This window comes from Thalassophryne amazonica, chromosome 3, assembly GCF_902500255.1.
Source record: "Thalassophryne amazonica chromosome 3, fThaAma1.1, whole genome shotgun sequence".
NCBI classification, from domain to species: domain Eukaryota; kingdom Metazoa; phylum Chordata; class Actinopteri; order Batrachoidiformes; family Batrachoididae; genus Thalassophryne; species Thalassophryne amazonica.
The window spans coordinates 78,214,499-78,241,502 of record NC_047105.1 but is presented as its reverse complement, the minus strand read 5'-3'; the positions used below and the strand labels follow the sequence as shown (position 1 = coordinate 78,241,502).

At 41.4% G+C, this 27,004-nt stretch overlaps 1 protein-coding gene across 1 annotated transcript in view; it reads right to left on the bottom strand.

Annotated features, from left to right (window-relative positions):
- Positions 1-1,572: 1,572 nt before the first annotated feature.
- The window catches only part of prelp (proline/arginine-rich end leucine-rich repeat protein), a 36,779-nt gene continuing 11,347 nt past the window's right edge, over positions 1,573-27,004 (bottom strand). Inside the window, exons 2-7 of the mRNA XM_034166909.1 lie at positions 22,255-22,690; positions 21,334-21,519; positions 10,033-10,190; positions 9,710-9,906; positions 2,319-2,394; positions 1,573-2,158 (exon numbers count right to left, since the gene is read on the bottom strand). Of these exons, the coding sequence (XP_034022800.1) occupies positions 2,068-2,158; positions 2,319-2,394; positions 9,710-9,906; positions 10,033-10,190; positions 21,334-21,519; positions 22,255-22,686 (1,140 nt within the window). The 5' untranslated portion in view covers positions 22,687-22,690 and the 3' untranslated portion in view covers positions 1,573-2,067. The remainder of the gene's footprint in view (positions 2,159-2,318; positions 2,395-9,709; positions 9,907-10,032; positions 10,191-21,333; positions 21,520-22,254; positions 22,691-27,004) is intronic.

Genomic DNA, 27,004 nt, shown 5'->3' with positions numbered 1-27,004 from the left:
TAAAATGTAAATAAAAACAGAATACAATGATTTCTAATTCCTCTTCAACCTATATTCAATTGAATACACCACAAAGACAAGATATTTAATGTTCAAACTGATAAACTTTATTGTTTTTGTGCAAATATTTGCACATTTTGAAATGGATGCCTGCAACATGTTTCAAAAAAGCTGGGACAGTGGTATGTTTACCACTGTGTTACATCACCTTTCCTTCTAACAACACTCAATAAGCATTTGGGAACTGAGGACACTAATTGTTGAAGCTTTGTAGGTGGAATTCTTTCCCATTCTTGCTTGATGTACGACTTCAGTTGTTCAACAGTGCAGGGTCTCCATTGTTGTATTTTGCGCTTCATGATGCGCCACACATGGGCGACAGGTCTGGACTGCAGGCAGTCCATTCCTGTACCTGTACTCTTTTACTATGAAGCCACGCTGTTGTAACACATGCAGAATGTGGTTTGGCATTGTCTTGCTGAAATAAACAGGGACATCCCTGAAAAAGACGTTGCTTGGATGGCAGCACATGTTGCTCCAACACCTGGATGTACCTTTCAGCATTGATGGTGCCATCACAGATGTGTAATTTTCCCATGCGATGGGCACTAACACACCCCCATACCATCACAGACGCTGGCTTTTGATGGTCTTTTTCCTCTTTTGTCCAGAGGACACACTGTCCATGTTTCCAAAAACAATTTGACATGTGGACTCATCAGACCACAGCACACTTTTCCACTTTGCGTCTGTCCATTTCAAATGAGCTTGGCTGAGAGAAGGCGGCAGTGCTTCTGGATGGTTTTGATGTATGGCTTTTGCTTTGCATGGTAGAGTTTTAACTTGCACTTGTAGATGTAGCAATGAAGTGTTAACTGACAATGATTTTCTGAAGTGTTCCTGAGTCCACACTGTAAGATCCTTTACACAAGATGTCAGTTTTTAATGCAATGCCGCCTGAGGGATCGAAGGTCACGGGCATTCAGTGTTGGTTTCGGCCTTGCCGCTTACATGTAGAAGGTTCTCCAGATTCTCTGAATCTTCTGATTATATTATGGCCTGTAGATGATGGAATCCCTAAATTCCTTGCAATTGAACGTTGAGAAACATTGTTATTAAACTGTTGGACTATTTTTTCACGCAATTGTTCACAAAGTGGTGATCCTCACCCCATCTTTGCTTGTGAACGGCTGAGCCCTTTGGGGATGCTCCTTTTATACCCAATCATGACACTCAGCTGTTTCCAATTAACCCGTTCACCTGTGGAATGTTCCAAACAGGTGTTCTTTGAGCAGTCATCAACTTTCCCAGTGTTTTGTTGCCCCTGCCCCAGCTTTTTTCAAATGTGTTGCAGGCATCCATTTCAAAATGAGCAAATATTTGCATAAAAACGTCTATCAGTTTGAACATTAAATATCTTGTCTTTGTGGTGTATTCAATTGATTATAGGTTGAAGAGGATTTGCAAATCATTGTATTTTGTCTTTATTTACATTTCACACAGCGTCCAAATGTAATTGGCATTGGAGTTGTATGATTAGAGAATAAAATGATTTTTCCCCCAATTATTTTTAACATGCAGCACCTAGAAAATCACAGGCACATTTGGGACAGTTGCAACTACATGGTAGTCATGTTTTAACTTTTTTTTAATTATTATTGGTTTGTCTGTTTGTTCTGACAGTGCTCAGTTGTGGTCACATCTGCTCCTGAACATAACTACACTCCACATCTGGAACATGCCTCGCAATGTACCTGTATTTTCAGGCTCTTTGTAGATTTTGTTGAAACAAAACAAACAAGAAAGAAAAGAGAAAAACTGCAACTTAAAACACGTCAGCATACCTCCGCTACATGCTGGTGGATCTTTTGTTTTACAGTTTGTAGTCCTAAAATGTCATTTTCCAAGAAAGGTATAAAGCTTGCACTTTGAAAGCATTACTTTTTTATGCTATGAATCAACACACCGTCTTTCAATAAAGCACTTCTGCACAATTTACTGTTTGTGCTCCGCTGGGCGTGTTTTGGCTGTGTTGTGCGCACTCCCAGGCATTGAGGCGTGGTTCTCTTAAATGACAATAGCATGGAGATGTCTGAAGCACATGATGATATCCAGAGGGATGGGGGGGCTCAGGTGATTTCCATCCAAGCGCAGATACCTGAGGCATTCACAACAGGAACTCAACATACCATTACCATTACTCCCATCCCAATACTTCCCCATGCAAATAATCTGTTCTTATTTATTTCTTGTCAAAGTGTGCAACTGTAATGTTTTCTGATGCTGATTGCCAAAAGGTGTGGTGCAACGTTCGGTACCTTAATTTGGGCTCCAGGCTCTGATCACTCAGATGAGCTTGCAGGCTGTACGGGCACATCAGGGTTCCATTGATGCCTGATGGGGAAACATGTCATCAATTCTCAGCAAAAAAGATTTCAACAAAGTAACTAAAACAGAAAAAAACAAAACTATGAAGCAAAGAAGATATTTATTTTTATACAACCCCAATTCCAATGAAGGGACGTTGTGTAAAATGTAAATAAAAACAGAATACAATGATTTGCAAATCCTCTTCAACCGATATTCAACTGAATACACCACAAAGACAAGATATTTAATGTTCAAACTGATAAACTTTATTGTTTTTGTGCAAATATTTGCACATTTTGAAATGGATGCCTGCAACATGTTTCAAAAAAGTTGGGACAGTGGTATGTTTACCACTGTGTTACATCACCTTTCCTTCTAACAACACTCAATAAGTGTTTGGGAACTGAGGACACTAATTGTCGAAGCTTTGTAGGTGGAATTCTTTCCCATTCTTGCTTGATATACGACTTCAGTTGCTCAACAGTGGACCTGGATGTACCTTTCAGCATTGTGGTGCCATCACAGATGTGTAAGTTGCCCATGCCATGGGCAATAACACACCCCCATACCATCACAGATGCTGGCTTTTGAACTTTGCGCTGGTAACAGTCTGGCTGATCTTTTTCCTCTTTTGTCCAGAGGACATAATGTCCATGATTTCCAAAAACAATTTGAAACGTGGACTCATCAGACCACAGCACACTTTTCCACTTTGCGTCTGCCCATTTCAAATGAGCTTGGGCCCAGAGAAGGCGGTGGCATTTCTGGATGCTGTTATTGTATGGCTTTTACTATGTATGGTAGAGTTTTAACTTGCACTTGTAGATGTAGCGGCGAACTGTATTAACTGACAGTGATTTTTGGAAGTGTTCCTGAGCCCACGCGGTAAGATCCTTTCCACAATGATGTCAGTTTTTAATACAGTGTCACCTGAGGGATCGAAGGTCACGGGCATTCAGTGTTGGTTTTCAGCCTTGCCACCTACATGTAGAAAGTTCTCCAGATTCTCTGAATCTTCTGATTATATTATGGACTGTAGATGAGGGAATCCCTAAATTCCTTGCAATTGAACATTGAGAAACATTGTTCTTAAACTATTGGACTATTTTTTCACACAGTTGTTCACATAATGGTGATCCTTGCTCCATCTTTGCTTGTGCATGGCTGAGCATTTTGGGGATGCTCCTTTTATACCCAATCATGACATTCACCTGTTTCCAATTATGCATTCTTTGAGCATTCATCAACTTTCCCAGTCTTTTGTTGCCCTGTCCCAACTTTTTTTGAAATGTGTTGCAGTCATCAATTTCAAAATCAGCAAATATTTGCACAAAAACAACAAAGTTTATCAGTTTGAACATTAAATATATTGTCTTTGTGGTGTATTCAGTTGAATATACTGTAGTTTGAAGAGGATTTGCAAATCATTGTATTTTGTTTTTATTTACATTTTACACAACGTCCCAACTTCATTGGAATTGGGGTTGTATAGGTGCTTAGGTATGGTGTCTTATAATTTGGGGACATGTCAGCAGCAGGTGCAGCAAACTTTAGTTCGACATGAGCACAAGCAATTTGGTGACAGTTGTGTCGAACTCTTAACAGAACAGTGAAAATTTCATTTTATCATAAAAATAAGTAATTGACTTGGGACATCGACTGGAGTTGGACCTGAGCCTGACCTAAAACGTGGGGCCACAACAATAAAACTCTTTGTTGATTCCTGACTAAAACAGTGTAGAAATGTGCAGGCACCTTGTTTTCACCAGTTATAAAGTCTAGCATATATATACACTCAACAAAAATATAAACGCAACACTTTTGGTTTTGCTCCCATTTTGTATGAGATGAACTCAAAGATCTAAAACTTTTTCCACATACACAATATCACTATTTCCCTCAAATATTGTTCACAAACCAGTCTAAATCTGTGATAGTGAGCACTTCTCCTTTGCTGAGATAATCCATCCCACCTCACAGGTGTGCCATATCAAGATGCTGATTAGACACCATGATTAGTGCACAGGTGTGCCTTAGACTGCCCACAATAAAAGGCCACTGTGAAAGGTGCAGTTTTATCACACAGCACAATGCCACAGATGTCGCAAGATTTGAGGGAGCGTGCAATTGGCATGCTGACAGCAGGAATGTCAACCAGAGCTGTTGCTCGTGTATTGAATGTTCATTTCTCTACCATAAGCCGTCTCCAAAGGCGTTTCAGAGAATTTGGCAGTACATCCAACCAGCCTCACAACCGCAGACCACGTGTAACCACACCAGCCCAGGACCTCCACATCCAGCATGTTCACCTCCAAGATCATCTGAGACCAGCCACTCGGACAGCTGCTGAAACAATCGGTTTGCATAACCAAAGAATTTCTGCACAAACTGTCTGACACCGTCTCAGGGAAGCTCATCTGCATGCTCGTTGTCCTCATTGGGCTCTCGACCTGACTCCAGTTTGTCGTCGTAACCGACTTGAGTGGGCAAATGCTCACATTTGCTGGTGTTTGGCACTTTGGAGAGGTGTTCTCTTCACGGATGAATCCCGGTTCACACTGTCCAGGGCAGTTGGCAGACAGTGTGTGTGGTGTCGTGTGGGTGAGCAGTTTTCTGATGTCAATGTTGTGGATCGAGTGGCCCATGGTGGCGGTGGGGTTATGGTATGGGCAGGCGTCTGTTATGGACGAAGAACACAGGTGCATTTTATTGATGGCATTTTGAATGCACAGAGATACCGTGACGAGATCCTGAGGCCCATTGTTGTGCCATACATCCAAGAACATCACCTCATGTTGCAGCAGGATAATGCACGGCCCCATGTTGCAAGGATCTGTACACAATTCTTGGAAGCTGAAAATGTCCCAGTTCTTGCATGGCTGGCATACTCACCGGACATGTCACCCATTGAGCATGTTTGGGATGCTCTGGACCGGCATATATGACAGCATGTACCAGTTCGTGCCAATATCCAGCAACTTCGCACAGCCATTGAAGAGGAGTGGACCAACATTCCACAGGCCACAATTGACAACCTGATCAACTCTATGCGAAGGAGATGTGTTGCACTGCATGAGGCAAATGGTGGTCACACCAGATACTGACTGGTATCCCCCCCCAATAAAACAAAACTGCACCTTTCAGAGTGGCCTTTTATTGTGGGCAGTCTAAGGCACACCTGTGCACTAATCATGGTGTCTAATCAGCATCTTGATATGACACACCTGTGAGGTGGGATGGATTATCTCAGCAAAGGAGAAGTGCTCACTATCACATATTTAGACTGGTTTGTGAACAATATTTGAGGGAAATGGTGATATTGTGTATGTGGAAAAAGTTTTAGATCTTTGAGTTCATCTCATACAAAATGGGAGCAAAACCAAAAGTGTTGCGTTTATATTTTTGTTGAGTATGAATCTCTGCCATTGTGAATTTGTGTGGATATGTATGAGCCTGCTGTCACTTCCCATCTTTTGCCATGAAAAGAAGTAACACTCTTTCAATTAATCATTTGCATATAAAAGCACTGTTTGCACCATAGGTTATTAGAGGTAGCAAAATCAATCATTCAATCAATAAACAATTAAAACAGTGCAGAAGAATCACAATCTCACTACCACCAAATGTGAAATTGAGACTGCCATCAGAGAGTTAGTGGCCTCTGTTCAGGACACACACACACACACACACACACACACACACACACACACACACACACACACACACACACACACACACACACACACACACACACACACACACACACACACACACACACACACACACACAAAGTCACTGAATGGGGAAAATAAACAAAATCAACTAAAATTAAATAAATACATAAAAGATGCCTGATAAAATGTAGAAAATGCTCAGTTATTTAACAGAGGCATTTGAGAATGACAAGTTTTACATATTAAAATAGGTGTGTGAGTGTGAACAGAAATAATAGTTTGACAAGAAGTAATGCAAGCAGCTGTCACATCGGCTGCCTTGTTTCTTGATGAATTCTGTCTCATATTATTTTTGATTTCCATTTCACTACATCAGTCATGAGTTACTCTCAAAAATGTGTGTTCACTTCAAAGACCTCAAAGTTTGTTTGAGGTCTGAACATTCTCCACAAACATTTGTCTTTTATCAATTATTTTTTCTTTTATATAGTATATGGAACAAACAATAGGCATTTTATTGCTTGTTCCATATATGACCTACTGTATTGAGGTATGGGGAAATACATATAAAACTAATACTAATCAAATATTTTTGTTGCAAAAGAAAGCTATAATTATCTATAACTGTAACAAATCATAGTGCGAACCAACGAATCCATTCTTTGCATGTTTACATATTCTAAAATTCAAGAATTGAGTGATTCCATATTTTTTCCCTCTGCTTGGTTTACAAAAGTAACCGTTACTGACTGCCACAATTTTTTTTTACTAATTTCTTATAGTGTTTCTTAAAGCCAGAAAGTTGCCATTTGAAATTACTTTAGTTTTGTGTCATGTCTGTGATCTGCTTTTTTTCTACAAAATTAAACAACTGAATGAACATCCTCCGAGGCCGGTGATTCCATATTTTTTGCCAGGGGTTGTATATTTAATGGCATGTTGGCCATGAAGTCCAGGAAAAATATATTACATCAAATATATGGTTTAAAATATAAATTTTTGGTCATTTCTAAAGTGGGTTTTAATACTCATGCTCGTGTGTGTGTGTGTGTGTGTGTGTGTATGTGTATATATATATATATATATATATATATATATATATATATATATATATATATATATATATATATATATATATATATATATATATATATATATATAATATACACCCCCCCCCCCCCCCCAGGAAACATGACATTTTTATATTCATTATTTTTTATAGTTCATTTCTGTTATTACCACAACATACTTGATAATTTGCATCTTTTTTCAGATGTTTTATTGAAAACTGACAGGTATTTTTTTCCTATAACAGAAATTACAGAAGTGCTATAATTTGTGTAAATTCAATTACAAACCATATATAATTTGCAAATAAACGCATTTTGCGGTAATGAGAATGGTGTTTCAGAAATTACATTTAGTAAATAAATGTTAATCATGCAAATACAGAAATGTTGCAGCTCAGCTGCCCACATGCTTATGGAGTCCAGTGGTCGCAACACGCCAGACTCCCAGCAACAGAATACACATGGCAAGTCCGTGTTCTATTGCACTTTTCCAAAACAGTCATAGTGAGACAGGCTCGGGAGTTTGTCACTCAGTCGTACAGAAGTGCTTCACACAATCCACATTTTCATGCAGCACTGCTCCAGTACGAACGATCCTGGACATTGCTGTCCAGGATCATCCACCAGTCCACACCACACCTCAGCAAGTCCACAGCTTGATGTTTTGTGGGCACATCTTTGCTAGATTAATCAGGAAGTCTAGTGTTCTGACTGGATGTTGAACGTGAGGAGTCTAATAAGCTTCCTTCCTTTCTTCAGGAGGAAATGACCAGTGCCTTGGCAACAATGAGGGTTGACTATGACAAAATCAAGATCAAGACCATTGAAGAGTCATCCAATCCACTGCTAGCGAAAAGAAGGAAGAAAGCCATTAGCCAGACTAACGAGCAGATCTGATTTGATGCAGGTGTTAGTTCTGGGGATGACAATTTACAGGGTGATTCCATAATTTTTTCCTCAGAATTGAGTGATTCCATATTTTTTTCCCTCTGCTTGGTCTAAAAAAGTAACCGTTACTGACTGCCACAATTTTTTTTCCTGATTTCTTATAGTGTTTCTTAAAGCCAGAAAGTTGCCATTTGAAATGACTTTAGTTTTGTGTCATGTCTGTGATCTGCTTTTTTTCTACAAAATTAAACAACTGAATGAACATCCTCCGAGGCCAGTGATTCCATAATTTTTGCCAGGGGTTGTATATGTGGCCCTGTGACAGACTGGCGTGCCCTGCCTCGCGCCCTACGACTGCTGGGATAGGCTCCAGCCCCCTGCGACCCAATCTTAAATAATCAGTTGAAGATGTGTGTATGCGCAACTGTTTGCTCAAAAATAAATTCGCTTAGAATTTTTGAACATGGGCAAAGTTTATTTGCAGCCCTTAAAACTGTCTGCACACTGTTATGCAACCTTTTCCAAAACCCATCATTTGCTAGGTTCGTCATTTGTATGTTTGTATGTATCTCGTATGTGAGATATGGGCTTCAATGAGTATAGGTGGGAGGCTGATGGGGGACCTAGTGTGTTGCTGCTTAATGGACACAAACATAACTGTCAGAGCATTTTTTCATGTCCAACACAGTCGGTGTTTTGGCAGACCTAGGATGTTCAGAATGACAGATCACCACAGCTGCTTCTGTCATAGGCACACTTCCTATCAGTTCTCAGCACACAAACCAAAGCCACAGTCATGTGACTTAGACAAATTTCTCTGCCAGTATGACAGTGGTCGTCTGCAGTCTGCTGTCATGTGAAGAGTGCGACTAGCCACACATTTTCTAAGTGCCATGTGAGCGGTGTTAGATGTTTGTGCGTGTCACCTTGAATTTGGCCGACACCTGCCGCCAGAGGATTTGATGGGTTTGCACAGCACACACTTTGTCTTTCAGGCGCTTGTGTGTGCAAATAGTTGTAGTAACAGGTGTACGAAGCGTTGGAGGCAGGGACGACATTACAGGGTTTGCACACGATTCCTGCGTCATGTGCACTTAGTGTGCACTTCATCCAAACTTCGCACAATGTGTGAAGGGGCCCTAAAAGTTGGATCACCAGTGTCAAAATAAAGCCAGCGAGAAGAAAGGCAGAGGTGACTGTCCAGGAACCCGTGGTTTGGTTCTAGCTAGTCTATGGATGTGGTTTTTTGTTTGTTTGTTTTTTTGGGTGGTGGTGGGGGGGTGGTGGGGTGGAGAAAGCGGCCACCTCATTGTAATGATCCTATGGGGTTTTAGATGTGACAACATGCAGAATGAGTGCACACTCCCAGACCTGTCTTTACATAGAATAGAATAGAATAGAATAGAGCCTTTATTGTTATTGTGCATGCATGCATACAACAAAATTTGTCCTCTGCATTTAACCCATCCTTATTACAGTTAGACACAATCCAACCACTAGGAGCAGTGGGCAGCCACAGTCTGGCGCCCGGAGACCAACTTCAGATTCAGACACTGCCTTGGTCAGGGACGGAGAAAGCAACATATTTGATTGTGGGAGGAAACCGGAGTACCCAGAGGAAACAACATTAGCGTCAGTGGCAATGCGCTTGGGAACACCAGTGTAGTTTAAAAAAGTGTATGAGATTGATGTGTTTTATGGGCTTACTCTCAATGCTGTTGTGGTTGAGGTGCAGATGCTCCAGGTGGGCATTGAAGACAGGAACAGAGCTGAGTTGGTTGTGAGCCAGTTGAAGGTCCAGCAGAGTGGATATGTTGAACACGCCCTTAGGAACGCCTTTATCACTCAACTGGTTGTTGTTCATCCGCACAAACATCAGGTTAGTGAAGCCCTGGAAATAGTCTCTGAGAGAGAGAGAGAGAGAGAGAGAGAGAGAGAGAGAGAGAGAGAGAGAGAGAGAGAGATGTGGATCTCATTGTGCACCTGAGTATGAGGGGTATTAATGTTTATGTCTGTGAGGCCATGCTTACTTTGGGATGTCTTCTATACGATTTTTATCCAGAAAAAGCTGGATGACCCCACTGGGTACACCACTAGGCATCTTTTTCAAAGCATTGTGAGCTAGATTGAGCTGCATCAGACTTGACAGATCTTTAAATGTGTTCTTGCCCAGACTGCTGTCACTGATCTGAGAGGGAAGACATTACATAATCACTTACATTTCCTTAAAAGTGGTAAAAAAAAAAAGACGATTAACCATCACAGGTTTACCATGATACTCACAAAGATACTCTACATTTACGTTGTATAGGGATCATGTTCAAAATCACCCCCCCCCCCCCCACACACACACACGCACGCACGCACTTCATAATATCAAACAATTAAGTGATAAGTCAATTAGAATGGATTGTATTCAAAATAATGATTAACAGATTCATTTATAATTTTATATACTTCATCAGCTTTTCAGTGGATTAAAAACATACATATATTTTGTTCATATTTGTTTTTGTTGTTGTTTTTAACCATTTAAATGACTAACTTCAGTCAGTTAACTTGGATGATCTTCTACAAGCTACACAATTTTTATTTATTTATTTTGAGTTTGGTTTGTTTGATTGCACTATTGTAAAACGGTCACATTGTTTGGTCTCGTTACTCAGACATCTTCTTTTTTTCCACTTCAGTCCACAAAATGTCTGTGGTCAGGGCTTTAGGATGGCCACAACAATACTTTCACTTTGTTTGTAACATAAGATGTTATGTTACAACTTTGGGGGTATGTTTGATTTGTTAAATAAATATTAAATTGATGTTAAAATTGCATTGCCTCGTCAGTGTTAATTATTAGATGTCATTGCAAGTTGTGCCTGTCTTTCTCAGTGCTTTCTGTTTTGTCTTGTTAAAATCAACCTGATCTCATGCCAGTTCATCATGGTATCATGAAAAGTGATTTAATCTATTAGTTTGTGATATCATCACAAAATGTGATACATTTTGTGATGATATGATGAAAAATTTTTTATTGGTTGTGGGGTGGGGGGGGTGGTTATGGTTGGATTTAGGGTTAGGATTTTGGTTACAAATAGTGATATAAACTTGACCGCATCACAAAAATGTGACACATTTCGTTACAGTATCACAAATGAAAGCGCGTGAGACTGGGCTGTTAGAATGGCCATAGCACATGACCACCCCATTGAGACTGGTCTACTTGAGGTTTCTTCTTGTTATATAACAAAAATGCTAGGGCATTTTTCTTCACCATTCTCACCAATGTGCTTGTTCATGGGTTGCTCATGTCTAGACCTTACTGGCATACATGGGCGCAATTTGGTGGGGGATAGGTGGGACATGTCTTCCCCACCTTTTCAAAGAGGGGGGACAGAATATGGTATGTCCCCCCACCTTCTGACATATATGTGTGTACTTGAAACATGCTATGCCAGTCTTATGTGCAAACCATAATAATAATAATAATAATACATTTTATTTGTATAGCGCTTTTCTGGACACTCAAAGACGCTTTACAAACCAAAAGAAAAGGATAAAAACGCTAAGAAAAAAACACATTAAAAATCAGGGCTGTACATTAAAAGCTAACTTAAACAGATGGGTTTTGAGTTCTTTCTTGAAGGAGGGGAGGTCGGGGCAAGCACGGAGTGGTTGGGGCAGAGAGTTCCAGAGGGTAGGGGCAGCGATGGAAAAGGCTCTGTCTCCCCAGGTTCGGAGCCTGCTCCTACAGGGAAAGGACAAAAGGTTTGTGTCGGAGGAGCGGAGAGAGCGTGATGGAGTGTGGCGGTGGAGGAGGTCAGTGAGATATGTGGGGGCCAGGTTATGGAGGGCTTTGAAAGTGATCACGAGGATTTTAAAGTGAATGCGTTGAGTGATGGGGAGCCAGTGGAGGTTTTGTAGGATGGGGGTGATGTGTTCTCGAGTGCGGGTGTGGGTGAGGAGACGGGCAGCAGAGTTTTGTATATACTGTAGTTTATTGAGTATTTTGGAAGGTAAACCATAGAGGATGCTATTGCAATAGTCAATTCTGGATGTGATAAAAGCATGTATAAGGGTTTCAGCAGCGGAGAAAGTGAGGGATGAATGGACATGCGATATTTTTCAAGTGGAAGAATGCAGTCCGGGTTATTTGTTTAATGTGTGGGTCAAATGAGAGGGTGGGGTCGAGAAGGATTCCAAGATTGCGGACAAGGGGGGATGGAGTGAGTGTAGTGTTGTCAAAACAGAGTGAAAAATGGGTTGATTTTGACTGAACCATGTCAGTCTTATGTGCAAAACCATGTTAGAATAGTATCTTTGTTTCTGCAAGTTTGTATTTTTAGCGGCACTGACTTGTTTACAAGACCTGTTTCTTGTTTGTCACATTCGGAATTTTCTGGGACTGCATTTGCCCAGATTTGAAACCAAAAATAGTTGCCTCCAGGGACTAGTGTCTACACATAAGTATCAATGGACCATATGCTAATTTACTAAATTCTGAAAGTTAGAAAAGGAAATCAGAAAAGCTATCTGGGACCTCAGAAAGCCCATCTGCAATTATTGCTTGATCTCCAAAATCAGTCTATGTATTCAGTATGAGTGTTGTCATTAGTGCCAACAGTATGCGATAGTTAATAGTTATTAAGAGCCTGTTCTTTCTCATATTTATGAATACATTTTACCACATTGCAGTTGTTTTTTTAATGAAAACTCAACCTATCATTCTTTTTGAGCTCTACACATGTGGTGATACCTTATTTACACCAGGATGTTAATAAAATCAGTGCTGGCTATTCTCAGAATAAAGTACTTATATCCACAGTTTCAAATTGCATAAGTCAAATGATGTCCACTTTATGGTCTTCTCAAAACTTTAAAATTACTGTTCTGGATGCTCAGAATGCATCTGAGGTTATCTAGAAACCGTTGGCTTCTGGGGGCCTAAAGCGGCCCCCAGACCCCCGGCCTATGGGCTTCGGCCCTGCAGGCCTCGCACTTTGTCCCCCCCCAATTTCTAGTTCTAAATTGCACCATAGCTGGCATATAACACTTCAAGATGACTTGTGTTATGCTTTGCTGTCATATTAATACATTTAATCAAATGAATTGTTGTCCATTTGAAAGACCCAGTTCTGACCAAGGTTTATTTTTCTGGGTGACCTCTGAAGAAAATGAAGGCTCCTTCTCCGTATCAGCCACATTCACAAGAAAACACCCCCACAACAGGATCCTAGTCAACACCCCATTTAGGATGATCTTCTTTGGATTAAGAGCCTCATTCTTTTCCTCCTTACATTCCATGGATCATTATCACAGTATACGAGGTCTCTTAATAAAGTAACGGTCCTTTTTATTTTTTTCAAAAACTATATGGATTTCATTCATATGTTTTTACGTCAGACATGCTTGAACCCTCGTGCGCATGCGTGAGTTTTGCCACGCCTGTCGGTGATGTCATTCGCCTGTGAGCACGCCTTGTGGAAGGAGTGGTCCCGCCCCCTCATCGGATTTTCATTGTCTGGAAATGGCGGAATGAAAAGGACTTTTTTCCCATCAGAATTTTTTCAGAAGCTGTTAGAGACTGGCACCTGGAAACCATTCGAAAAATTTATCTGGCTTTCGGTGAAAGTTTTACGGGCTTCACAGAGAATAAGGTCTGTTACTACAGCTTTAAGGACCCCTTTAAGGACGCTCGGTGTGCCACGCTCCGAGCTGCGAGGACGCGGCACAAGCCACCGGACCATTTCTAAGCTGATGGCTCTGTGGATACGAGACCGTCGTGTGCTCTTTCTCTGGTTATCACAAGAGCTGGACATCAGCCATTTTCTGGCAGATTTCACTTTTAACAAGAGATTTTGTCATGGAAAGCCACGCGGAGGCTTCGCGCGTCACGACGGATTCGCTTTGGAAGCGAGACAAAGGAACACCTCCGTTTTGGCATGTCAGAGGACAAGTTTGGACATGTCCAGCTCTCCACAATTTCACTGATACTTACTGGACTGGTAAGCACTGAAAGCCGAGATCGACATGTCCAAATGAGGGTTCAAGCATGTCTGACGTAAAAACATATGAATGAAACCCATATAGTTTTTGAAAAAAATAAAAAGGACCGTTACTTTATTGACAGACCTCGTAGTTCTCCTTTTTTTTGTCTCATTGGACAAGACAAGTAATGTAAAGCCCTTTTGGCTGTACAGACCATACATCTTTTTCTCTTTGTAATTCTGAGTAGTTCAGGAATACGGGCATATATGTAGTTGACAGCTGATCTGGTCTGATCTGGAAAGGTGCTTTTAAAATCAATCAATCAATATTTGAACATGTTGCCCAATAGTTATCAATTCAAGCAAATTCAATTCAATTTATATTGCACTAAATTAGAACATATGTCACCTGAAGGTCCTTCACAAGGGTGAAGTCTAACCTTAGCAAACCCCCTGAGCAAGCATATAGGCAACAGTGGTTAAAAAAAAAAAAAAAAAATCTGACTGCTGTTTTTGAGAAAGAAGCCTCAAGCAGACCAGACTCAGAGGGGTGACCAACTGCTTTGGCCAAAACTAGCAATAACAAAGATCAAATAAACAAAATACAACAAACATTTATCACGCATGCAAAACAAAAACTGAAAAAAATATGATGATAATATACTCCACTGAGCTCTGTGAAGCTGACCCCCCCCATCCACGTAAAAAATCCAAGCAAACGGTTTTAACAGCACAAACCAGCACAAACTAAGCACTAAAAAAATAGACCAGTCTAGTTAATTTCAGCACAAGCTGGGGGGATGATGACATCATCACTCAAAAATAAAACTCATAATATCTCAGAAACTAAAGCAGCACAAATGAAAATTTTAACAGCACAAATCAGCACAAACCGATAAAATAGAGCAGTTTGGTTCATTTTGGAGCAAGCTGGGGGGATGGTGACCTCTGAATGACCTAAAAAAATAATCTTTAATATCTCAAAAACCGTAGCAGCACAAACGAAAAGTTTAACGGCACAAATCTTCACGAATGAAGCACTAACCACTCAGTATGTTTGCTTGGATTTTTTACGTGGATGGGGGGTCAGCTTTACAGAGCTGGCGTTTGTAGTCCAGACGTCTCATGTCTCAAGCCATATCACTTCATCGCTGACATGCCACCAGCATGTGATGTGGTAAATAACAAGATGCTGGCATTGTTACTTTGGGAGTTATCGTGCCTGAAAGAATGTGGATACACTCACTCACTCACTCACTCACTCACTCACTCACTCACTCACTCACTCACTCACTCACTCACTCACTCACTCACTCACTCACTCACTCACTCACTCACTCAGATTACTGGTACACAAGCTGTGCTGGATGTAGGGAAAAACAGTCCTCCAAAAGGCTCTGTATTTATCCTGTTAATGAACTACAAACTTTGTTGACCTTTTTTATGTTGATTGTGGATTATTAGCTTCCTTCTGAGTTGTCAGTCTTGACCATGGCAATGGAGTGTTCTCCTAATGGTGGGTGATGCCACATTTCTATTTAATGTGTCCAACTCTCTTCAATTTGTTCTTTAGTTGTGATCGTGGACTCCTGTGGTACCGTTCAAACTACAGCGCCAAATTTAGAATAAGTTGAGATGGCACTGAAAAAACAAAAACAAACAAACAAACGAGAACAAAACAAACAAACAAACAAAAATGAACAGTGATTTCATATTTACTTTTTATATTTACTTTTTACTTATTCTATTTCATTTCAGACCATATGAATCCAAGCGAGTCATGTTTTGTGTGGTCAACATCATTTCAATTGTTAATGTTCATCCATTCCTGTTATGTGGGCCACCCGAAGAGGAGGTACTGCTGGCCAACGCCAGAGGGCGCCCTGCCTGTAGTCGGGTTTCAGGCACCAGAGGGCGCAGTCACCACCCAGGAGCCAGGACTACCAGCTGTCAGAAATCATTTCATCACCATCCCATCCCATATAAGACTGGAGGAGACACCACATCTCTGCCGAGATATCAGTTTACCACTCAGGTAAAACTCTCAGCCGTGTCTGTGCTGAACGCACATATCATTGTCTTTTGAAAACCTTTGCAGGAGTACCAGTTATCTTCAGTCAGTGATGGACTTCACTCCTCTTTCCAAACCAGAGAAGTAACAGTTGGTCTCTACACGTTTCTGTGTTTTTGTGTCGGAGGTGGAGATTCTCCCACAAAAGGAACTGAACTGAATTGCCGATTGTTCTGCTGGGTGTGCACACACCCACCATTAACCTGTCTTCTGTTCCTGCCAGCAGTATCGGATCTGACAGCTGAAGTAGAGGCCACCTGGGGACTCTGGACTTGGCAGCTTCGGTTTGCTGCAGGTCTTCGTTGGCGGCGGAACCTTGTGGGCCCCGGCTCTTCTCTGGATAGGCGTCTCCTACCCTCGGACCTGCCCACACATCACCTGTTGACTTTTGTAATTGACTGTCTAAAAATAGTATTCGACCTGTTGTGCACATTTGCCACAATAAATTGTATTTATTTGACTACCCATTGACCATTCATTTGCGCCCCCTGTTGTGGGTCTGTGTCATTACACTTCCCCAACAATTCCTGCATTTCAGATCTGTAATACATTCCAAAAAAGTTGGGACATGACAGTTTAGAGCTACTAATAAGGTAAATAAATAAATGAATATGTTATTTCAAAAAGATGATGTCAACAGGTGATTGTAATCATGATTTGGCAGAAAAGCAGTATCCACGGTAGGCTGAGTCTCTGAGGAGCAAAGATGGGCAGAGGATCTCCAGTTTGTCAGCAACTGTCTGTGAAAATTATTGAAATATTTTAAAACAATGTTCCTCAAAGAAAAATTGGATAGAATTTGCATAGTTCTCTTCATTATCATCATTAACCTTAAAGTGACCAAACTATTTTAGCAACTGAAATGACCAAGTGGGGTCATTTATGACCTCATTATATTTTATATGAGAATGCTATTTTTTTTCTCAGTGCTTATTTGTGATTATTTGTATTTATGTTGTTTGTGCTTGTCATACCTAAACCGCTTTCTTTATGTGCGAATCAGATTTTAAGGTTCTGCTACTAACCTATAAAATTATTCATGGACTGGCACCTCCCTACCTAACTGACCTAATTAAAACCTATGTACCAGCCCGGGCTCTGCGTTCTCAGGGTGCAGGACTACTTAGTGTCACCAGGGTGAATAAAAAGTCTGCGTGTCACAGAGCTTTCTCTTATTACACACCTGCTTTGTGGAATGTTCACCCTGCGTCAATAAAACAGTTAGATTCTGTGACTTCTGAGACTTTCAAGTCCAGACTTAAGAGGCACTTATTTTCCCTTTGATATGGCTAGCATACTGGCATAGTATGTTACTATGCTTTTTACCTTTTTATATTCATTTTATTAGTACACGGAGCGGGCCGCGGCCTCAACTTCATCTAAAGTCTGGATCTTTTAGTGAAGCTTAGGGCTAGTGGCCGGCGATCACCTTAGTATTTCTTCTGTTTTTCTTGTTGCTTAATGCTGAAATATTATACTGTATTTGTTGTCTTTCTGCTGCCTGATTATTTTTTTCTCTCTGTTTGAGGTGCAGCTCCATCCAGAGATGGGAGTGGGTGTGTTCTTCTGCGGGCCTCCCATCCTGTGTACCAGCATGGACTCCCAAAGACTTCCTGTATATTTGTATTGTCAACTGTACCATTAGCATGGCCCAAGCAGAGGGTCACCCCTTTGAGTCTGTTCTGCTTGAGGTTTCTTCCTCAAATCATCAGAGGGAGTTTTTCCTTACCACTGTCACCTGTGTTCTTGCTCTGGGGGTTGGTAAGCTTAGATCTTACTTGTGTGAAGCGTCTTGAGGCAGCTTTGTTGTGATTTGGCGCTATATAAATGAAAATAAATTGAATCAAATTAAATTGGTAGCATTAATCCAGAAAAGTATACTGTACATCTTTTCCAGGGACACCCATGGATTTTTCAGGAAAACAAAAAGAAGCAAAACCACCTTCTGCAGACATTACAAACAGCATGCAAGAGGGGCAGCTGAGACATTTTGAGCCTGAACCATGCCCTACTTTTTCTGGGTCAAACTCAAAACATCTCAATAGCTCCTCGCAAAAGTCAAAGTAATTGTAAAAATTACTGATATTATATTACTGGATTTCTGTGTGTTCATAAATGATGTAAAGTCTATATGACGCCAAGATTCTTATGTTTTTGTACAGTAACAACAGTTACTTGTGGTGCCATGAATCATTTGGAAATGCTCCTAAGGAAGAACTTGCCTTGTGGCCTCAAGTATAAACACACACTGAGTGTTTCTTGGAGTGTTTTGCAACATCCCACAATGGCCTGCACACGCAATGATTTCAGTGTGGCAGAACATGCTTTTATTTATTTATTTATTTTTTTAAAGCAGAATTGATGGAGGACAATAAAGAGAATATTAGAAATAGTCCTCCCACCTTCTCCTGGGGGTTTGGGAAGTGATTTTTGTTTTTTCTTCAGAGCAGCAATTCACAAATTAAATGTATGGCACAAGGAAAGACGGTAACATTCCACATGTTTCTCAGTACTGAACACCAAACAAACTTTAGCTGAAAACTATCTCCAGGAATACGCAGATGGGACACCTTGAATTCCCAAAGAATAGTCAAGGATCTGCAGTGAACACTTTAATGGTATGTTCAGGAGATTCATTTAACTTCTCTTCTACTTTTCAAAACAACAAAATTGTGTTTATTTTTAAAAAGAAGCAGGAGGTTGCTCCTGTTCCAAACTCAGTGGCTAAATGACACTGACATATCCCAATTCAACACAAAATCAGACCAGGTTCAACTTGTGTAACTGTGTATGAAACTGAAAGAGTGACACATTATTAACAGGTGACGCTGTAATGCTGCTAACTGTAATGCCACAAGCAAGATTAAATGACTGAAAATCACCTATACAATCTCATATTCTTCAGCAGAAAATGCAGGCCTTTTTTGTTACCATTAGGTCAGTCTTTACATGTTCAATGTCAGTGGCAGATATTCCGCTGATGTCTTTTGCCCACCCGCTTACACCTCTATTCCACAGGACACAGTTCTATAATGACCCCCCACAATCCAGAAAAAGCGCAAAAACTGGATAAAATGGCTTACTCCGGCATGCGTCCTATCAGGGTGGTTTATAAAGTGTAGACCTGGAAACTGGCTGGCTTATAAAACTCCTACCTGCCAACCTGCTCGAAAACAAAAGTAAAGCCATGACCAGTGGTGTTCTCAGCCAGAACTGCAACAAACGCTGCATTGCTTTAAATTTTTACCCCGATGGAGCACAATCAAACAAACTGTACTCACTAGGACTAGACTATTTAAAGATGTTTGAACATGACTGAAGCTATTGAGCCTATGAACACCCGGACGTGACCGCATAATGATGCAGATTTGGCAAATCAGGATGACATTTTTGAACAGCTTGAAAATTTCACCCAGATTTCAAAACGGGTCAAGATTAACAAAAGATAGATCAAGAAATTACTGTGATACTTCAAAACGTGCCCCGATTTGCTATTCAGGATGAAACAGGAAGGGCCCTTTCAAACATAGTGTGAAGTTTGGATGACGTGCACACTTAATGTGCATGACGCAGGAATTATATGCAAACCGTGTAATGTCGTCCCTGCCTCCAACGCCTCGTACACCTGTTGCTACAACTATTTGCGCAAACAAGCTCCTGAATGACAGAGTGTGTGCTGTGCAAACCCATTGCACCTTCTCGCGGCAGGTGCCGGCCAAATTCCAGGTGACACGCACAAACATCTAACACCACTCGCATGGCACTTAGAAAATGTGTGGCCAGTCGCACTCTTGGCATGACAAGAGACTGCAGACAATCACTGTCATACTGCTGTGAAATTTGCCTAAGCTCCCCACGAGTGTGACTTTGCAAACACACACACTGACATGTGGGTGTGTGCATTCCACTCATGGGAGGTGTGGCTTCCGACAGAAGTAACTGTGGTGATCAGTCATTCTGGACATTCCAGCTACACAACACTTACTGTGTTTGGACAGTCATGGACTAACAACTGTCCACTGTGAGGCGCATGTGTCTGATTGCTGTATTTACGTGGACATAAATAAAAACATATCACCATGGTGGCGACAAGCTGCAGCAAGCGAGCGAGTGCACGGAGCGGACACTGACAGCCCCCCAGGTTGAAAGGGACCATCAGATCAGAACACACAGCGGGCGATCTGATTGTCACGTCACCCATGTGAGGTCTGTTCCACATTATGCGGTGTCTGTGCTGTGGCACGCTGTCTACAAGACACGCATGTCGGGCAGAACACGTGCGCGGCCGACTGGATGCAGCTGACCAGTAGATGTAGACATCAGAGCACACTGCTTCTCATTCATGTCATTTCATGACTGTATGTCTGTGACTATGGGTCATCACCAGAGGAACGGATCGTTGGTGTGTTTTTTTTTTCTTTTTATTATTCCACGTAAGCAGTGTGATGTGGTCCCACAGGTACCAGCTGTTTTTTATTTTTTATTTATTCCACATAAGCGGCACAATGTGGTTCCACACGTACCAGCTGGTATTTATTTCTTCCACATAAGCAGCGTCATGTGGTGCACCTGGCACTGTTCTGTTCCTGCTTGATGGACACTGATGCGTGCACGAACTCTGGTGCACCGGGTTTATGCATGCCTTCTCTGTCGGCGCAATGTTTCGTGCGCTAATTTCGAACTGTTTCGCTGTTTTCGTCCAAATGCCATCTAAACTATATGTGAAAGGGGCCAAAGGAACAGCACTCTGTGGAATAGGGGTATTAGCTTTTTCACGCTGGCAGTAACTAACCTGGCTAGTTCTGATAGCCCTTCAGCGGAGGCTGTAAACAGTGGAATTTTCAGGCTCAGCAGTTGGTTCAGCACCCTGTCAGTGTGAATTGCAGAATGTCCATCCGCAGGTAGAAATAAAACAATCCTGCATAAAAAGTATTTTTAATGCTTTAAATTTCATAGAATGAATCAAGCACTAAGATTTTTCACTAACACCGCAGACCTGAGACCTGGAACTACTGTGTGCACAGAGCATTATGGGAAGTGACAAAATCGAGACAAGATAAGGCAAGAATCCTTACATCAGCTTCTGTGATATGTCACAGAAGCCGATGACCTAAATTCTGATGACCTAAATTCTGCTTATAGTAGTTCCAACATATGATGTCATAGATTTGGAAGTAGATAAGCTTGTTCACTACATGAAACCCCAACAACATTTAAATGTTACAGGTAGATATAGATTGATTTTATACAGTACAATTTCTTTCAATGTGGTGTTTCACCTTGTTGTGGTACAGGTCGAGCAGGGTGAGGTTGCCCATCTTGCTGAAGGCACCAGCAGGGATCTTGGAAATTTGATTCTTAGCAAGGCGCAGCTGTTCCAGGGTTGTCGGGAGACCTGAAGGGACCTCTTTGAGCTCATTACGCTGTATGTAGAAGTACAACAGTCCTGGGATCTTCTCAAACACCTGTAATCATGAATAGGTACAGGAAATGCACTTTTAGGTGAATATGTCATAACCTCAAAACAAGAATGGGCACTCAGAAAGTACAACATGCATGCTTTTGTTTGACACTATTCTTGAAATTAATTGTGATTCAGCTATACCATAATATAAGGTTCTGTATGGCTTTGACTTATGATCAAATCTTTCCAAAACGGAACCACTTTATCCTAGACTAACACAAAACTCTTCCATCATGTTTAATCCATACTGGCTCCAAATTATCCAAGTTAAACAATTGTCCAAGTTAAACAGTTAGTTCAGTTAGATCTTTCAGTTTCACCCAAGGTAACAGGTCATATGACCAACAGAATTATATATGACTTCACTTCATATGTCCTTTCAGCATTCATTAAATGTATTCCATGTAATTTAATTAATTAAATGTCCACCTGAAATTAATTTAATTTCAGGTGGGCATTTAACCAACTTTCTTCAAAACAAGGGGGTGGGCTGATGTTTGGCCTGTGGCCCTCCAACGAGGAAATGCAGTATGTCATTAAGGAGATTAGATAGGGAATTCTAAATTTGTACATATTTTGAAATTTCATCCTACCTCATCACATTATCATTGCGTCTTCTTATTATGTCTGCAGTTAATTATAATATACATGTATTAACACAGCTGTTCAGACAGTTTCTAATAATGAAAGTTTAGGGCAAATAAACAGACAAAATGAAATAAATCCCCTGTTTGACCTGTTTGTCTATTCGTTGGATGCGATTATTAGCCAGGTTAATCCAACGGAGGTCAGTGGTGTTCTGGAATGGCTCTGCTGTCACTTCTGAGATGTAGTTATTTTGTAGGTACAAGTAGTGGGCTCTGGATGGGATGACAGGAATCACACGGAGGTTCCGGTTCTCACAGTTAAGGGAATTTGGATAGGATGGAGAGCAAAAGCACTCTCGGGGGCAGTCGGGGTAGATGGAAGGTGGGCCCATGATGGGCGGGGGGAAGTCTGTAGGTTCCTGGGGCTCTGGTTGTACTGGTGCAGCAGGCTTGGGGACAGAAGGCTTCCTGGTGGTAAATGGGCGTTTTGTGGGCTTCTTTGGCCGGGTTCTTTGGCTGATCACTGTGCCCATTAGGAGTAACACAGCCAGTGCAGTGAGGAGTTCCACGCTGGCCTTCATAGTCCTACAGTTAAGCACAAAAAGAAGGTTGCTGAGCTCTACACAATGCTTCCTCATTTGGCAAGCACAAGACTTTTATCTCTAAACACACCAAAACATGTTCATAAGCAACCATTTGAACACATGATTTGTGCTTGTTACTCAATTTTTTCATCTCTTTGAGTTAACAAATCATTTTTAGTTAGGGGTTTTATTTTTTTTATTTTTATTTTTTTTTTTATTATTGGATTAGTTCCAGTGACATCAAGTTATAACCCCAATTCCAATGAAGTTGGGACGTTATGTGAAATGTAAATAATAACATAATACAATGATTTGCAAATCCTCTTCAACCTATATTCAACTGAATACACCACAAAGACAAGATATTTAATGTTCAAACTGATAGACTGTTTTGTTTTTGTGCAAATATTTGCTAATTTTGAAATGGATGCCTGCAACACATTTCAAAAACGTTGGGATGGGGCAACAAAAGACTGGGAAAGTTGATGAATGCTCAACAAACACCTAATTGGAAACAGGAGAGTGTCATGATTGAGTATAAAAGGAGCATCCCTAAAAGGCTCAGCCATTCACAAGCAAAGATGGAGCGAGGATCACCACTTTGTGAACAACTGCATGAAAAAAATAGTCCAACAGTTTAAGAAAATGTTTCTCGCTGTTCACTTGCAAGGAATTTAGGAATTCCATCATCTATAGTCCATAATATAATCAGAAGATTCAGAGAATCTGGAGAACTTTCTAAATGTAAGCGGCAAGGTCAAAAACCAACAGTGAATGCCCATGACCTTTGATCCCTCAGACGGCACTGCATTAAAATCCTACATCATTGTGTAAAGGATCTTACCCCGTGGGCTCAGGAACACTTCAGAAAACCATTGTCAGTTAACACAGTTTGTCGCTACATCTACAAGTGCAAGTTAAAACTCTACCATGCAAAGCGAAAACCATACATCAACAACATCCAGAAACGCTGCCGCCTTCTTTGGGCCTGAGCTAATTTGAAATGGACAAACGCAATGTGGAAAAGTGTGCTGTGGTCTGATGAGTCCACATTTCAAATTGTTTTTGGAACTCATGGATGTTGTGTCATCTGGACAAAAGAGGAAAAAGACCATCTAGATTGTTACCAGCGCTAAGTGCAAAAGTCAGCATCTGTGATGGTATTGGGGTGTGTTAGTGCCCATGGCATGGGCACCTTACACATCTGTGATGGCACCATCAATACTGAAAGGTACATTCAGGTTTTCGAGCAACACATGCTGCCATCCAAGCAACGTCTTTTTTCAGGGATGTGCCTGTTTATTTCAGCAAGACAATGCCAAGCCACATTCTGCACGTGTTACAACAGCGTGGCTTTGTCATAAAAGAGTGCAGTTTGAACATTAAATGAACATTAATTATCTTGTCTTTGTGGTGTATTCATCTGAATATAGGTTGAAGAGGATTTGCAAATCATTGTATTCTGTTATTTACATTTTACACAACGTCCCAACTTCATTGGAATTGGGGTTGAAAACAGCCAGGAAGATTCTTTCACATCTTAATCATTTTAAACCATCAGCACACTGCTATCTGTACTTTGTAAATGAACAAATACCTCAATTTTTGATCATTCCTTATGTCGTGGACTTGCTTTTACTGTCAAGTCAATAAGGAATTGGACAGTGGCAGAATTTTTGCATCACGATTTGCACACTGTGTGCAATACGCCAAAGACAGCACATTGTTCAGTGATTTTTTTTTTTTTTTTAATTGCTTAAATTCTTCTGAAATTTGGTAAAGACAATCCTTGGGGGACTGTCTGGTCATGCTAAGTTGGACTTTTCTGATTGAATCCCTGTAGGCCTCTCGGGGCCTCCAAAAAGGGCAAAATATGCCATTTTTCCAACTGTTTGATTTATTGCTGAAAAACTGTTAAATTATGTTTTTGGTATTCATACATAAATATTCTTTGGGAGTCCTGCCTACATGCGCAAAACAAACAAACAAAACAACAACAACAAAAACACCCATCTGCTGATTTTCTCAAAAACTTTGATGGATTTTTCTGAAATTTAGTACAGATATTCCTTGGGTCACTATCTGGTCATGGTAAGTTGACTTTCTGATTGAATCTCTATGGCCTCCCCAGGAATCCCCAGAAGGAACAAAAATGTTATTTTTCCCCACACTTTTCAATTTATTGCAGAAAAAATTATGCATGCTTCTCAACTTATAGTTTGAAAACACTTCAGTGTCATTTTTCTTGATTCTACATATAACTTCCTTAAATCAGTGTCTACTTACACAATAATTTTCATTAACTTTGAATATTTAATGACACTTTCTCCATGTTCAGTCAAAACTACTCTGTTCAAAGGACTTAAGGGTAGATAAGGTTTTTCCTTATCAAGAAGTGTACAATTTCAGCCACAGTTTTCCAGAGGGCACGTGGGAGACATGAGCCTAGATATGATCTGTGCCACTCGACTGTGAAGCTGTGACTGGTGGTGCAACAGTAAAGCCTCCGTCACACATAGCAAGAATGTGCAGGAACCATGCCCAATACGGCTAATATTGGAGAAAAAGAGGCGTGGCCAGCCGTGTCAATGCATCCGGACTACCTCATCCACACCTGCATGATGGCATCCAAAGCGCATGTAGACAACAGTTTAGATGGCGCAGACTTCCGTCAGACGGCCATAAAAGGTGCTGAAGACTGCCTGATGTCCAAACGTTTGGATGGAAAACACGGGACTGGAGCGCTGTGTTCCTCACATACATGTGCACTGAGTGTGCAGCGCGTGTGTGTGCATGGCACACGTGCACTACACGCACATGCGTGGGGTTGCAATCATCACTCAGCCACATGTCTATGTGAGTATGTGTGTGTGTGTGTGTGTGTGTGTGTGTGTGTGTGTGTGTGTGTGTGTGTGTGTGTGTGTGTGTGTGTGTGTGTGCATAATGCTGCATGAACTCAGTGCCACTGGACAGCTTCGCTGAAAGTTTGCTGGCAGTGGGCCGTGCTGTCCCCTGCATCAGACAGAACCTTTTCAGAAACCTTAATTTCTTTTTTCTTTTTTGCTCACTTCAGGAGCACAACGCAACTCTGGACATTGCAATGGTTGGATTATCACATGGGATTAATTTTTTATTTTGGGTGAGAGGATTTTAACCACAGGCTGCAGTCTGGCTTCACGTCCACATCTGCGATGTGAAACACTCTTGGGCCACTGTTGGAGGTGAGATTCATGTTTATTAATGGTGTAATGGCCTGGCAAAACAGTTCCATGTCATATCTCCTACAGAGTTAGAAGGTGAGCATTTATTATAGCGTGAGATCCTTTCAGCTCCGAGCCTGACGTGTGCAATGACACATTACTGCGCACCACAGAGAGGTGCAGCTCCCCGTGTTATATACAGATATCCCATCCCATTTTCTTCCGCTTTATCCGGAGTTGGGTTGCGGGGGCAGCAGCTCAAGCAAAGCCGCCCAGACCTCCCGATCCACACACACCTCCCCCAGCTCCTCCGGGGGAACCCCAAGGCGTTCCCAAGCCAGCCGAGAGATGTAGTCCCTCCAGTGTGTCCTGGGTCTTCCCCAGGGCCTCCTCCCAATGGGACGTGCCCGGAACACCTCTCCAGCGAGGCGTCCAGGGGGCATCCAGAAAAGATGCCCGAGCCACCTCAGCTGGCTCCTTTCGACGTGGAGGAGCAGCCGCTCGACTCCGAGCTCCTCCCGAGTGACGAGCTCCTCGCCCTATCTCTAAGGGAGCGCCCAGCCATCCTGCGGAGGAAACTCATCTCGGCCGCTTGTACTCGCGATCTCGTTCTTTCGGCCATGAGCCAAATCTCATGACCATAGGTGAGGGTCGGAACATAGATCGATCGGTAAATGGAGAGTTTTGTCCCCCTGCTCGCTCTCTCTTCACCACGATGGTCCGATACAGCGACCACATCACTGCAGACGCTGCACTGAGCCGTCTGTCAATCTCTTGATGAAGTGGTACATAGGAGGGTTTTCTTTCACCACAACATTAAATCTAGGCTTGCATCTCAGATGTACCTTCTGGGAAATTGTAGCTGAACTTTCAGGTCTTCTTTTTAATAAAATCCTCCTTCATACCACTTCATCATGAAGCTGTATAACCGGGGATGCAAAATGCAAAGCATGCACTGTGCACAATTTCTCCAATTACAGCCACAGAAGCCTAAAACCTTTTCTGGGTTGTCTGGGTGTCTTGGTGGCTTTCCTCACTCTTCTCCTTCTTGCACAGTCACTCAGTTTTTGAGAACTGTCTACTCCACACAGCTGTTTTTTTTTTTTTATTGTTCT